A 12,778-nucleotide genomic window follows, 5' to 3' on the forward strand; every position below is an offset into this window, starting at 1 on the left:
ACTGTATATTTGAATTTTTTCAGTGTATATTACAAAAAGTTCAATGTGTATAAAAAATTTGTCCAATGTACATTACACAAGTGTTCAATGCATATTCAAACATTGTTCCATGCATATTTGAAAATTGTTCAAAATGTTCCATGCATATTTGAAAATTGTTCATCATACAATAAAAAATGCTCATCGTGTATTCTAAATTATTCTCAGCGTATATTTTCATATATTCAAAATATCTGAAAATAAAATCCGAGAATAAAACGTGACGCTTACAGTGAACCGAATGGTACAGTATCGTCCCGCTACATTGTTCCAGCACATGGGCCGACCCAGTTAGATGGACCCGGTGCGAGGCCAGAGCTTCGTGACGCGCACATGGGTTCTCGGTCTAAGCGGCCGGGTGACGCTGCGCGGGCCGACAAGTGTCGCAGGCCCAATGCGTTGCTGCGTGAATGCGGGCCAGGCCGTGCCGCAAGCCCACTCGCGCCGGGAATGCGTGCAATAATAAACCCTAGCTCGAACAACCTGTCCCGGCCTCTACCTCCGGCGCTACCAGGTAAACCCTCGCTCGCCCGCTCCTCCGTTCGCCGACACCGCCTCGCGCAGCCATGGCCGGCGGCGGCGACCACCCGGGCGCCAACAAGCGGAAGCGCGAGGCCGCGGGGAGGCCCAAGGCGCCCTCCAAGGGGGCCGGCCCCGGCGACGCCGCCAAGCGGAAGAAGACCTACGACGCCCCCGCCGCCAAGCCCAAGCCGCAGCCCGTCACCGCCAAGGAAAAGCGGGTCGCAGCCAAGGTATTTTAACGGCGCTCCTTTCCTTTTGCCGTGATAGCCGGAGCATGGGTGTTGGTTTAGAGTGTCGGCTGCTGCTGCTTGAGTTTGAGCTGAAACTGTGGACTGGCGTTGGTTGTGGCAGGAAATGTCCGAGTCCAGGAAGATGAAGCGGAAGCCCAATTACAACCTCGAGAAGGTAATCTACGCTATCCGCTCTGTATGCTCAGATTATGCATGTGCATCTCAACTCCTGGCTGTGCGTCTGATCACGTTTCCTTGTATGTTCAAAGTTCAGATTGCACTTGCTGCATACTCCCTCCGTTCCAAAATAGATGACCCAACTTTGTATTAACTTTGTACTAAAGTTAGTATAAAGTTGGGTCATCTATTTTGGAATGGAGGGAGTACATAATAATCAATCACTTAATATTGCTTGTAGCCTAAACCAAAATAACAGAAATCTGAGTGTTACATCTTCTGGATTTTTAGTTTTGGACTTGAGTTATGCTGATAGCATTACTTAATTTTGATAGTGAAGCAAAAACTGGTTTTGATCCCAGTAATCCCAGTAATAGACAGTAGCAGTGCCTGCTTGAACCGTCTCCTCTGTTTGTGATGATTCAGCACCATACTTTGGGCAACTCTGACTTGGTGTGCTGTCGACCCCTAATATTGACAGGAACTCGCAGTACTATGGGAAAAGATGAGATGTCGTGATGTGAGCAAGGAGAATAGATCCAAGTAAGTGTCACTATTAAAGTCTTGTTAGTTGCAACTTATGTTCAACTTCTTATGCTGATGGGTTTGTCATCATCTCTACAGGCTAGTAACCGAGGCTCTCCGTAAAATGGATGGCAAATATTTCGAAATTGCTGGATCCCATGTAACCGCACGTGTTCTTCAAGTAAGTTGACGATGATCAGTCTTTATGAGTGCGCTGCTTATGGTGTTTTGGTGCTTATTCCGATAGCCACCATTCTTTTTCCAGACATGTGTCAAGTGGTGCTCACAGCCAGAGAGGGATGCTGTTTTTGTTGCCCTGCAGCCACATTTGCTCCATCTTTCTCGCAAGAAATACGCTGTTTTCCTTGTGAAGAAGCTCATAAAACTTGGTAAATTTCTCCATGATTTGCTAAAAACTCGTATGGGTTCTTATGTGAGAATGTTGGTCGTTTATTTGATAACCCTTGCTTGGCTAACATACCTTTTTTTGTGTGACTGCAGCCACTAAAAAACAGCTTGCCTTGTTCATCTCTTCCCTTCATGGTCATGTCGCTTCTCTACTTCGTCACACAATAGGAGCCGCAGGTATGTGTTGCTATGTGTTATTGTCATAAGGGGTAGGAACTTGTCGTTTATAAGAGCAACAGGAGTTAATTGTTGAATGCCATTGTACTCATGCGTTTCTATTTGCTATACAAGTAAAGGGGTGGTACATGGTAATCTCACATTGAGATGCACTCTTTCTTGCAGTTGTTGATTGCACCTTTCATCAGGCGACACCGCCTCAGAAAAGAAGTTTGTTGTTGGAATTGTACTCCACTGAGCTTCAGCTGTTCAAAGACTTGACTGAACAAAAATCATGCAGGTTGGTATTTAATGTCTTGTCATACATCTGCTTTGTAGTGTCCTGTTAACTTTTGTTACATCTCTGTACAAAACTTAACTTGGGCGGAGGGAAATATTTTTGTGGTCACCCATTTATCCTGCCATCGGTGGCTGCAGTTATTTGTCTAGTTCAATATACTAAAGTTCAACTTTCTTTTTCAGTTTGTTAGAAACAATTTCCAAGCTTGGACTACAGAAATCATCTGTCCTGCAGTATATGACTACTGTTATCCAGCCACTTTTGGAGAAGGGTATTGTTGAGTATTCCATAGTTCACACGGTCATATTGGAGTACTTAACAATTGCGGATAAGGTAAATGGATTTCATTGACGTGATTGTCCTATCTTTATAACAAAGCTCTCCTTTTCTGGTGAAATGTTTCTTCAGTATATCGCACTATCTAATATATGCATGTGTTTTGTAGACATCAGCCTTGGACGTGATTCGTCAGTTAATCCCCCATCTTACCCAAGGGTCATCTGTCGTAGATGGAGATGAACTATCAGGGGTCGCTGAAGTAGCAACGAAATCAAAAGCTAAGAAGAAAAGATCTTCAGAACCACTTCTCATTCGGATCATGCAGACGAGGGAAGGTTTAAAAATAGGACTTGCTTGCCTCAAGCATGGCAGTGCGAAGGTACATTTTCTTTTTTCTTGTCTCTTTCCATTTTCTTATTTGTATCTAAAAGAGAGAGATTTCAGAGTGATCACTTGGTTTAACTTTGCCCACTCATCTGCTTTTTCCAATGTTTATCTATTAATAACTTCTGTAGATTTCAGAGACACTAAATAGTCATGCAAATTGACCCGTGCATTAGTTAGTGCCTCATGCTGCATACCCAGTAGTATTTCTTTTCATTCTTGCTTATTCCAGTAGTATTTCTTTTCATTCTTGCTTATTTCCAGTGTGGTTTTGTCATTTAACATGGTAATGCATTTCAGGATAGGAAGAAAATTATCAAAAGCTTGAAGGGGCAGAATATGAAGCTTGCTCTTGGTGATTATGGATGCCTTGTAAGTGATGTCTATATATGTAATACTCCCTCTGTTCACTTTTATAAGGCCTTAAAGACATTTCAGACAATGTGCAAAATAGCCTATTTTCAGTTGTCTGAAATGACTTATAAAAGTGAACGGAGGGAGTAGCTTATTTTAGTGTTTAAATAGGATGGTACTGTGTAAATTTTATGCTTTAACCTTTATAAACATTCTCCTATCCACAGTAATTTCAGATGGTTTTATGCTTCCAAGTGGTTAATCATCAACTAAACTAACATTTCTTATTTTCTCCAGTTCCTTGCTTGTCTTCTCTCCATTGTTGATGACACAAAACTTGTTACTAAGGTTAGCCAGCACCAATCGTTTGCTTGAAGCAAGTGTTATGCTGCCATTACAAGCAATCTGAAGAGGCAGCTGTTCATGTGCTTATTATAGCTTACTTTCAATATTTGTAGGTTGTAATTGATGAGCTGACAAAGCATTTAAAGGAACTCATATTTGACAAGGTAAAAGGAATAACGAGCTTCTGATATCCTTATTTTTATTTGCTATTAGTTATACCCACATGAGAGATGAGACTGTTTATGATTGAGCTCCTTGCTGGAACAGAACGGGAGACGCCCATTGCTGCAGCTACTTCACCCACTTTGCTCACGTTATCTGACTCCGACTGATTTGAATTGTCTGAAGTACAGTGTGCCTTCCCTTGTTTCAAAGGCAAGTTACCTACTCTATTAACTGTTAAGTACTTTGAAGAGAGACAGGCCCCCAGAAATTTGCTTTTTTTGTTTCAGGATGAGGCATCAGAGAGTGCTACTAAAGTTAACTTGGATAGTAAGTTGGATGATGTAGCTGACAAAGAACATGGGGGTTCAGAAGACACACTGGTTGCATCTGATAGCAAGAAGGACCCGTTTAAACGGCGGCAAGAACTGTTGGTGAAAAGCGAGCTTTTTGAGGTGATACTTGTAATATGTATTTAACTTTTTATTTATTTATTCAACGTTATTTCTTTTGTAGTATGTAGTTTTCCACCTCAAGAGATCTACATTTATTGTTGCAGTAGTTTAGTACTCCCTCCGTACAAAAATAAGTGTCGTTGATTTAGTACAAAGGTAATATAAAGTTGTACTAAATCAGCGACACTTATTTTGGGATGGAGGGAGTATGATTTAAAGGTGACCATTTGTCAAAGAAAACCTAGTCGCAACATTACTCCGCCCCCATTAGTCACATAACACCCTGATCCCGACATTACTATGCTCCCACAGTCACGTATCCCCTAATCCAAGCAATAATGTAGGTGTTATTTTTCCTTTGCAGGTTCTCATCGAGACTTGCATTGAAAATGTTGGAGAGTTACTTAGAACAAACTTCGGCAAAGATGTATTATACGAGGTAATCTCCTTGGTCAATGCTCCATGCTTCTACCTGTACCTGTATAGCCAGTATCTTGGGAGAATATTCATTCATCTATGCTATTTCTTCGTGAAAGGAGCTACTTGTGATAAATATGCTTTTACTTCCATGACCATCACAAGAGACGAGCATTGTCCCTGATTATTATTTGACAATTTGAAAATATTCTTATGAGTTGATGGGACCTTTTCTCTGGATGTGCTGGTCCTTATGCCCGTGCGTAGTATTACTGTTATTCACTGTTCCTTAATGATGAATCAACCTCCCGTAAAAGAAAACGGCACTCCAGTCTACACACAAACCTACTACCTTAATGACTGTTTTCTTGGTCTAACTCTTGATACAAATGAGTAATTGACTATTGAAGAGCTTCATGATTGCACCTGCTGAGATTCTGTATTCCCAATTTTCCAAGGTTGCTGTAGGTGGAAAAAATAATGTCTTGGAGGGGGTCACCGACAGGATCCACGTGCTTCACAATGCTATAGCTTCTGACGCAGCACGCCCGAGGACAGAAGATGTTGAGCACGCCTTTGATAACTACCACTCGAGCCGCGTAATCAGAAAGATGATACTTGATTGCCCTGAGTTTGCCGCTACCCTATGGAAAAAAGCCCTCAAAGGGAAGTGCAAGTCATTTGCAGATGGATTCAGGTACCTCAGAATGACTCGTCATCGATATGTCAGTTGTTTAATCTGTTCATCTAGTTTGTGGACCATGGAAATGCGATGAATAAAATTTCAACTATTTGTTGCAATTTACGCACAACATTGCACTGCTGAGGTTGTATTTTGAAGGATGAAAAAAAAGGAATCATGCGCTGATACTCTGTTGAACTTGTTGGTCGCTGCTGCAGCTCCAAGGTGGTGGCTGCCTATCTGGAATCTCCGGATTCCAAGGTGAAGGATCTTGCGAAATCCGAGGTGCAGCTGCTCATCGACAGTGGCATACTGAAGATTCCAGACCATAAAGCAGCGGAGAAGAAGTGAGTCTTCTCTCGACGGGCCTCTCGCCATCGCCAGCAACACAAGCAGGCCAAGGCGGCGTCCGTGCTTGCCTGTTGTGGATGAAAGAGTGTAATACATACATCCGTGGTCATCCTACTCGAGGTGTATGTTCAATTTTGGCACTGGATACCAATGGACTCGAAATACATACAGTCGTTAAGGGTTTAGGTTAATACTTGACTGTTACTGGGGAGGTTTGCTGCGATATATTCGTGTGATGTGGCATAAGTTTGACCGTTCGCCATCACATCTAAGCAGACGATGTGACCAAAGTAGATTTCATTTGCATATTGGCATGCTAAAAGCTGCACCTCTCGCTGTGTGCTGCTGTTGAGAACAAGGTCCACGATGCATTCTCCACCTGATCCACCTTTAATCTGAAAAAGAAAAATCGGTGTTTAGAAAGTTAGCTGCTAAGGTTTGTTGTTGCCATATCAGATATTGATGGAACATGGATTTCATGGTGGTTCTGCAATTAGCTTGACTTTTTCTCTCTCTAAAATCTTCAATTCCGTTTTCATGTCACCCGAGCTAATGCAGAGGGGAAAGAGAGAACAGAGAGGAGTGGAGGACGAAGAATAGCATGTACATCAACATGATCCCAATACAAGTAATTTGGAAATTTCCAAAATTTATGTGAGGCAATGTCAGCTCACGTGTCATATATGGCGCGGTTCCTTTACATTTTAATCCGGCGAGTTGCCTCATGGCATGAAAAGTACTTGGGGAATTTGTGTTTTCCGCGATAGCTTTAAACCTCGAGATAGTTAGAACATGTGGCTCCTCAGATGTCCAAAAGTCACAAATTTTTGCATGCACCTTGCCCACATGAGCATCATGGATGCCTAAAGTTTTTAGTTTTTTTGTGGAAATTATTCACTATTATTTCAAAAATTACTATTCACCATGCGTAGATGAGCCTTGGCACCGTTTTGAGTTGTCGAAACATGTGTGACATTTGAGAAGAAGCATACCAGGGGCATTTATAAATCATCTATTTATCCCAAATATGACGAAAATTAAGCAATTTTTGCATAACAATTCCTCAAAGTGCTCTCACGTGCAATATTGATGAAATTGCAAAAAATACTCTCTTTAATTGTGGTATTTTTCTTATGCCTGGTAATTCACTATTATGCAAAGGCCATTTTGTGCCGTGTGTCTAATGAATTCACTCATGGATATCATGTTCTTATCTCCAGCAACTAGCTTATGTCCGCAAGCTTCTTTGTGGATGCAAATTGTGATGAATATTTTCCACTTAGAAACTTATACACGCCAGAAACTGCTTTTCTTTCATTGATAACCTTATTCCTTGCTGGTCACTTATTCATTTCTTTTTGGTTTTTGATGGATGCGGTAAGAGGGTGTGCTATGACTTACAAGTGCTTGTATGTGTTGCATATATATTTGCACACACATGTGTTTTGAATGTATTTTGGACTCATCCATAAAATAATGATCTTACTGGATATCTCCATTTATATCTTGTCCAAAATTTATTTTTTTTGGATCTTTTGTATGCACGATTCACATGTTTAATGCTTATTCTCATATCATCTTGTTTTGTTCCATTTATAAATCCTGAATATAGCATAATTTTTTCCGATTGTTCGTAAGGCCAACTCCAGCGCATGACCCCAAATGGTCCGGTAGCGTCCGTTTGGGAGTAAACGGACACAAACCGCGTCCCAAAGCACGGGAGCAAACGGACAAACGTCTGTTTTTTGTCCACCGCCGGTCCATTCCCGACCCAAAATGGGGCCGCGTTTGCGTTGAAACAGACATCGTGCGGACGGGCAAGATGCGTGCCCTTGTCCTCCCCTGGCCTGCCTGTTGGGGACACATCGTGGCCACTTTCCCTCTCATTCCCCAAAACTCTCCCACACTCCCCATCCCCTCCCTCTGATAACCCACAAGTATAGGGGATCACAACAGTTTTCGAGGACAGAGTATTCAACCCAAATTTATTGATTCGACACAAGGGGAGCCAAAGAATATTTGCAAGTATTAACAGCTGAGTTGTCAATTCAACCACACCTGAAGATTAATTATCTGCAGCAAAGTGATCAGTAGCAAATTAGTATGATAGTTTTGATAATAGTAGCCACATCAATAGTAAGAGTAACAGTGATAGCAATCATTTTGTAGCAAGTGTAACACTAACAATAGCAGTACTAACTTTGTTGGGGAACGTAGTAATTTCAAAAAATTTCCTACGCACACGCAAGATCATGGTGATGCATAGCAACGAGAGGGGAGAGTGTTATCTACGTACCCTCGTAGACCGAAAGCGAAAGCGTTAGCACAACACGGTTGATGTAGTCGTACGTCTTCACGATCCGACCGATCAAGTATCGAACGTACGGCACCTCCGAGTTCAGCACACGTTCAGCCCGATGACGTCCCTCGAACTCCGATCCAGCCGAGTGTTGAGGGAGAGTTTCGTCAGCACGATGGCGTGGTGACGATGTTGATGTTCTACCGACGCAGGGCTTCGCCTAAGCACCGCTACAGTATTATCAAGGTGGACTATGGTGGAGGGGGGCACCGCACACGGCTAAGAGATCAATGATCAATTGTTGTATATCTAGGGTGCCCCTGCCCCCGTATATAAAGGAGCAAGGGGGAGGCCGGCCGGCCCTCTATGGCGCGCCCCCAAGAGGGGAATCCTACTAGGACTCCAAGTCCTAGTAGGTTTCCACCAAAAGGGAGAGAGGGGGAAGGAAGGAGAGGGAGAGGGAGAAGGAAAGGGGGGCGCCGCCCCCCCTTCCTTGTCCAATTCGGACTCAAGGGGGAGGGGGCACGCGGCCTGCCCTGACTGCCCCTCTCTCTCTCTCTCCACTAAGGCCCATCGAGGCCCATTAGTTCCCCCGGGGTTTCCGGTAACCCTCCGGCACTTCGGTTTTATCCGAAACTTCTCCGGAACATTTCAGGTGTCCGAATATAGTCGTCCAATATATCAATCTTTATGTCTCGACCATTTCGAGACTCCTCGTCATGTCCATGATCACATCCGGGACTCCGAACAACCTTCGGTATATCAAAACACATAAACTCATAATAAATCTGTCATCGTAACGTTAAGCGTGCGGACACTACGAGTTCGAGAACTATGTAGACATGACCGAGACACGTCTCCGGTCAATAACCAATAGCGGAACCTGGATGCTCATATTGGCTCCCACATATTCTACTAAGATCTTTATCGGTCAGACCGCATAATAACATACGTTGTTCCCTTTGTCATCGGTATGTTACTTGCCTGAGATTCGATCGTCGGTATCTCAATACCTAGTTCAATCTCGTTACCGGCAAGTCCCTTTACTCGTTCCGTAATACATCATCCCGCAACTAACTCATTAGTTGCAATGCTTGCAGGGCTTAAGTGATGTGCATTACCGAGAGGGCCCAGAGATACCTCTCCGACAATCGGAGTGACAAATCCTAATCTCGAAATACGCCAACCCAACAAGTACCTTTGGAGACACCTGTAGAGCACCTTTATAATCACCCAGTTACGTTGTGACGTTTGATAGCACACAAAGTGTTCCTCCGGTAAACGGGAGTTGCATAATCTCATAGTCATAGGAACATGTATAAGTCATGAAGAAAGCAATATCAACAAACTATACGATCAAGTGCTAAGCTAACGGAATGGGTCAAGTCAATCACATCATTCTCCTAATGATGTGATCTCGTTAATCAAATGACAACCCATGTCAATGGTTAGGAAACTTAACCATCTTTGATCAACGAGCTAGTCAAGTAGAGGCATACTAGTGACACTCTGTTTGTCTATGTATTCACGCATGTATTATGTTTCCGGTTAATACAATTCTAGCATGAATAATAAACATTTATCATTATATAAGGAAATAAATAATAACTTTATTATTGCCTCTAGGGCATATTTCCTTCAGTCTCCCACTTGCACTAGATTTAATAATCTAGATTACACAGTAATGATTCTAACACCCATGGAGCCTTGGTGCTGATCTTGTTTTGCTCGTGGAAGAGGCTTAGTCAACGGGTCTGCAACATTCAGATCCGTATGTATCTTGCAAATTTCTATGTCTCCCACCTGGACTAGATCCCGGATGGAATTGAAGCGTCTCTTGATGTGCTTGGTTCTCTTGTGAAATCTGGATTCCTTCGCCAAGGCAATTGCACTAGTATTGTCACAAAAGATTTTCATTGGACCCAATGCACTAGGTATGACACCTAGATCGGACATGAACTCCTTCATCCAGACTCCTTCATTTGCTGCTTCCGAAGCAGCTATGTACTCCGCTTCACACGTAGACCCCGCCACGACGCTTTATTTAGATCTGCACCAATTGACAGCTCCACCGTTTAATATAAACACGTATCCGGTTTGCGATTTAGAATCGTCCGGATCAGTGTCAAAGCTTGCGTCAACGTAACCATTTACGATGAGCTCTTTGTCACCTTCATAAACGAGAAACATATCCTTAATCCTTTTCAGGTATTTTAGGATGTTCTTGACCGCTGTCCAGTGATCCACTCCTGGATTACTTTGGTACCTCCCCGCTAGACTTATAGCAAGGCACACATCAGGTCTGGTACACAACATTGCATACATGATAGAGCCTATGGCTGAAGCATAGGGAACATCTTTCATCTTCTCTCTATCTTCTGCAGTGGTCGGGCATTGAGTCTTACTCAACTTCACACCTTGTAACACAGGCAAGAACCCTTTCTTTGCTTGATCCATTTTGAACTTTTTCAAAACTTTGTCAAGGTATGTGCTTTGTGAAAGTCCAATTAAGCGTCTTGATCTATCTCTATATATCTTGATGCCCAATATGTAAGCAGCTCCACCGAGGTCTTTCATAGAAAAACTCTTATTCAAGTATCCCTTTATGCTATCCAGAAATTCTATATTATTTCCAATCAGCAATATGTCATCCACATATAATATCAGAAATGCTACAGAGCTCCCACTCACTTTCTTGTAAATACAGGCTTCTCCAAAAGTCTGTACAAAACCAAATGCTTTGATGACACTATCAAAGCATTTATTCCAACTCCGAGAGGCTTGCACCAGTCCATAAATGGATCGCTGGAGCTTGCACACTTTGTTAGCTCCCTTTGGATTGACAAAACCTTCCTTGCATCATATATAATTCTTCTTCCAGAAATCCATTTAGGATTGCAGTTTTGACATCCATTTGCCAAATTTCATAAAATGCGGCAATTTGCTAACATGATTCGGACAGACTTAAGCATCGCTACGAGTGAGAAAATCTCATCATAGTCAACACCTTGAACTTTGTCAAAAACCTTTTTTCGACAAGTCTAGCTTTGTAGATAGTAACACTACTATCAGCGTCCGTCTTCCTCCTGAAAATCCATTTATTTTCTATGGCTTGCCGATCATCGGGCAAGTCAACCAAATTCCATACTTTGTTCTCATACATGGATCCCATCTCAGATTTCATGGCCTCAAGCCATTTTGCGGAATCTGGGCTCACCATCACTTCTTCATAGTTCATAGGTTCGTCATGGTCTAGTAACATAACTTCCAGAACAGGATTACCGTACCACTCTGGTGCGGATCTTACTCTGGTTGATCTACGAGGTTCAGTAACAACTTGATCTGAAGTTTCATGGTCATCATCATTAACTTCTTCACTAATTGGTGTAGGTGTCGTAGAAACCGGTTTCTGCGATGAACTACTTTCCAATAAGTGAGCAGGTACAGTTACCTCATCAAGTTCTACTTTCCTCCCACTTACTTCTTTCGAGAGAAACTCCTTCTCCAGAAATGTTCCGAATTTAGCAACAAAAGTCTTGCCTTCGGATCTGTGATAGAAGGTGTACCCAATAGTCTCTTTTGGGTATCCTATGAAGACACATTTCTCCGATTTGGGTTCGAGCTTATCAGGTTGAAGCTTTTTCACATAAGCATCGCAGCCCCAAACTTTAAGAAACGACAACTTTGGTTTCTTGCCAAACCACAATTCATAAGGCGTTGTCTCAATGGATTTCGATGGTGCCCTATTTAACGTGAATGCGGCTGTCTCTAAAGCATAACCCCAAAACGATAGCGGTAAATCAGTAAGAGACATCATCGATCGCACCATATCTAGTAAAGTACGATTAGGACGTTCGGACACACCATTACGCTGTGGTGTTCCAGGTGGCGTGAGTTGCGAAACTATTCTGCATTTTTTCAAATGAAGACCAAACTCATAACTCAAATATTCTCCTCCACGACCAGATCGTAGAAACTTTATTTTCTTGTTACGATGATTTTCAACTTCACTCTGAAATTCTTTGAACTTTTCAAATGTTTCAGACTTATGCTTCATTAAGTAGATATACACATATATGCTTAAATCATCTGTGAAGATCAGAAAATAATGATACCTACCGCGAGCCTTAATATTCATCGGACCACATACATCAGTATGTATGATTTCCAACAAATCTGTTGCTCGCTCCATTGTTCTGGAGAACGGAGTCTTAGTCATCTTGCCCATGAGGCATGGTTCGCAAGCATCAACTGATTCATAATCAAGTGATTCCAAAAGCCCATCAGCATGACTTTTCTTCATGCGCTTTACACCAATATGACATAAACGTCAGTGCCACAAATAAGTTGCACTATCATCATTAACTTTGCATCTGTTGGCTTCAATATTATGAAAATGTGTATCGCCATGATCGAGATCCAACAAACCATTTTCGTTGGGTGTATGACCATAGAAGGTTTTATTCATGTAAACAGAACAACAATTATTCTCTAACTTACATGAATAACCGTATTGTAATAAACATGATCCAATCATATTTATGCTCAACGCAAACACTAAATAACACTTATTTAGGTTCAACACTAATCCCGAAAGTATAGGAAGTGTGCGATGATGATCATATCAATCTTGGAACTACTTCCAATACACATCGTCACTTCACCTTTAACTAGTCTCTGTTTATTCTGCAA

At 42.2% G+C, this 12,778-nt stretch overlaps 1 protein-coding gene across 1 annotated transcript; it reads left to right on the forward strand.

Annotated features, from left to right (window-relative positions):
- Positions 1 to 518: 518 nt before the first annotated feature.
- On the forward strand, positions 519 to 6,093 carry LOC125552965 (pumilio homolog 24-like). Its single transcript, XM_048716690.1, has 17 exons — positions 519 to 791; positions 913 to 966; positions 1,450 to 1,511; positions 1,593 to 1,674; positions 1,759 to 1,882; positions 1,995 to 2,078; positions 2,244 to 2,358; positions 2,541 to 2,691; positions 2,804 to 3,016; positions 3,322 to 3,393; positions 3,673 to 3,723; positions 3,834 to 3,884; positions 3,988 to 4,095; positions 4,173 to 4,337; positions 4,702 to 4,776; positions 5,213 to 5,451; positions 5,655 to 6,093. The coding sequence occupies exons 1-17, from the start codon at positions 606 to 608 to the stop codon at positions 5,785 to 5,787; spliced, it is 1,965 nt and encodes a 654-aa protein (XP_048572647.1). The 5' UTR covers positions 519 to 605; the 3' UTR covers positions 5,788 to 6,093.
- Positions 6,094 to 12,778: the final 6,685 nt, after the last annotated feature.

Source organism: Triticum urartu, chromosome 4, assembly GCF_003073215.2.
Source record: "Triticum urartu cultivar G1812 chromosome 4, Tu2.1, whole genome shotgun sequence".
Taxonomy (NCBI): Eukaryota; Viridiplantae; Streptophyta; class Magnoliopsida; order Poales; family Poaceae; genus Triticum; species Triticum urartu.

Coding starts and splice junctions, on each gene's coding strand:
- LOC125552965 (XM_048716690.1), top strand. CDS start 606: ATGGCCGGCGGCGGCGACCACCCGGGCGCCAACAAGCGGAAGCGCGAG. Junction 967..1,449: donor CCAATTACAACCTCGAGAAG/GTAATCTACGCT, acceptor TAATATTGACAG/GAACTCGCAGTACTATGGGA. Junction 4,777..5,212: donor GCAAAGATGTATTATACGAG/GTAATCTCCTTG, acceptor CAATTTTCCAAG/GTTGCTGTAGGTGGAAAAAA.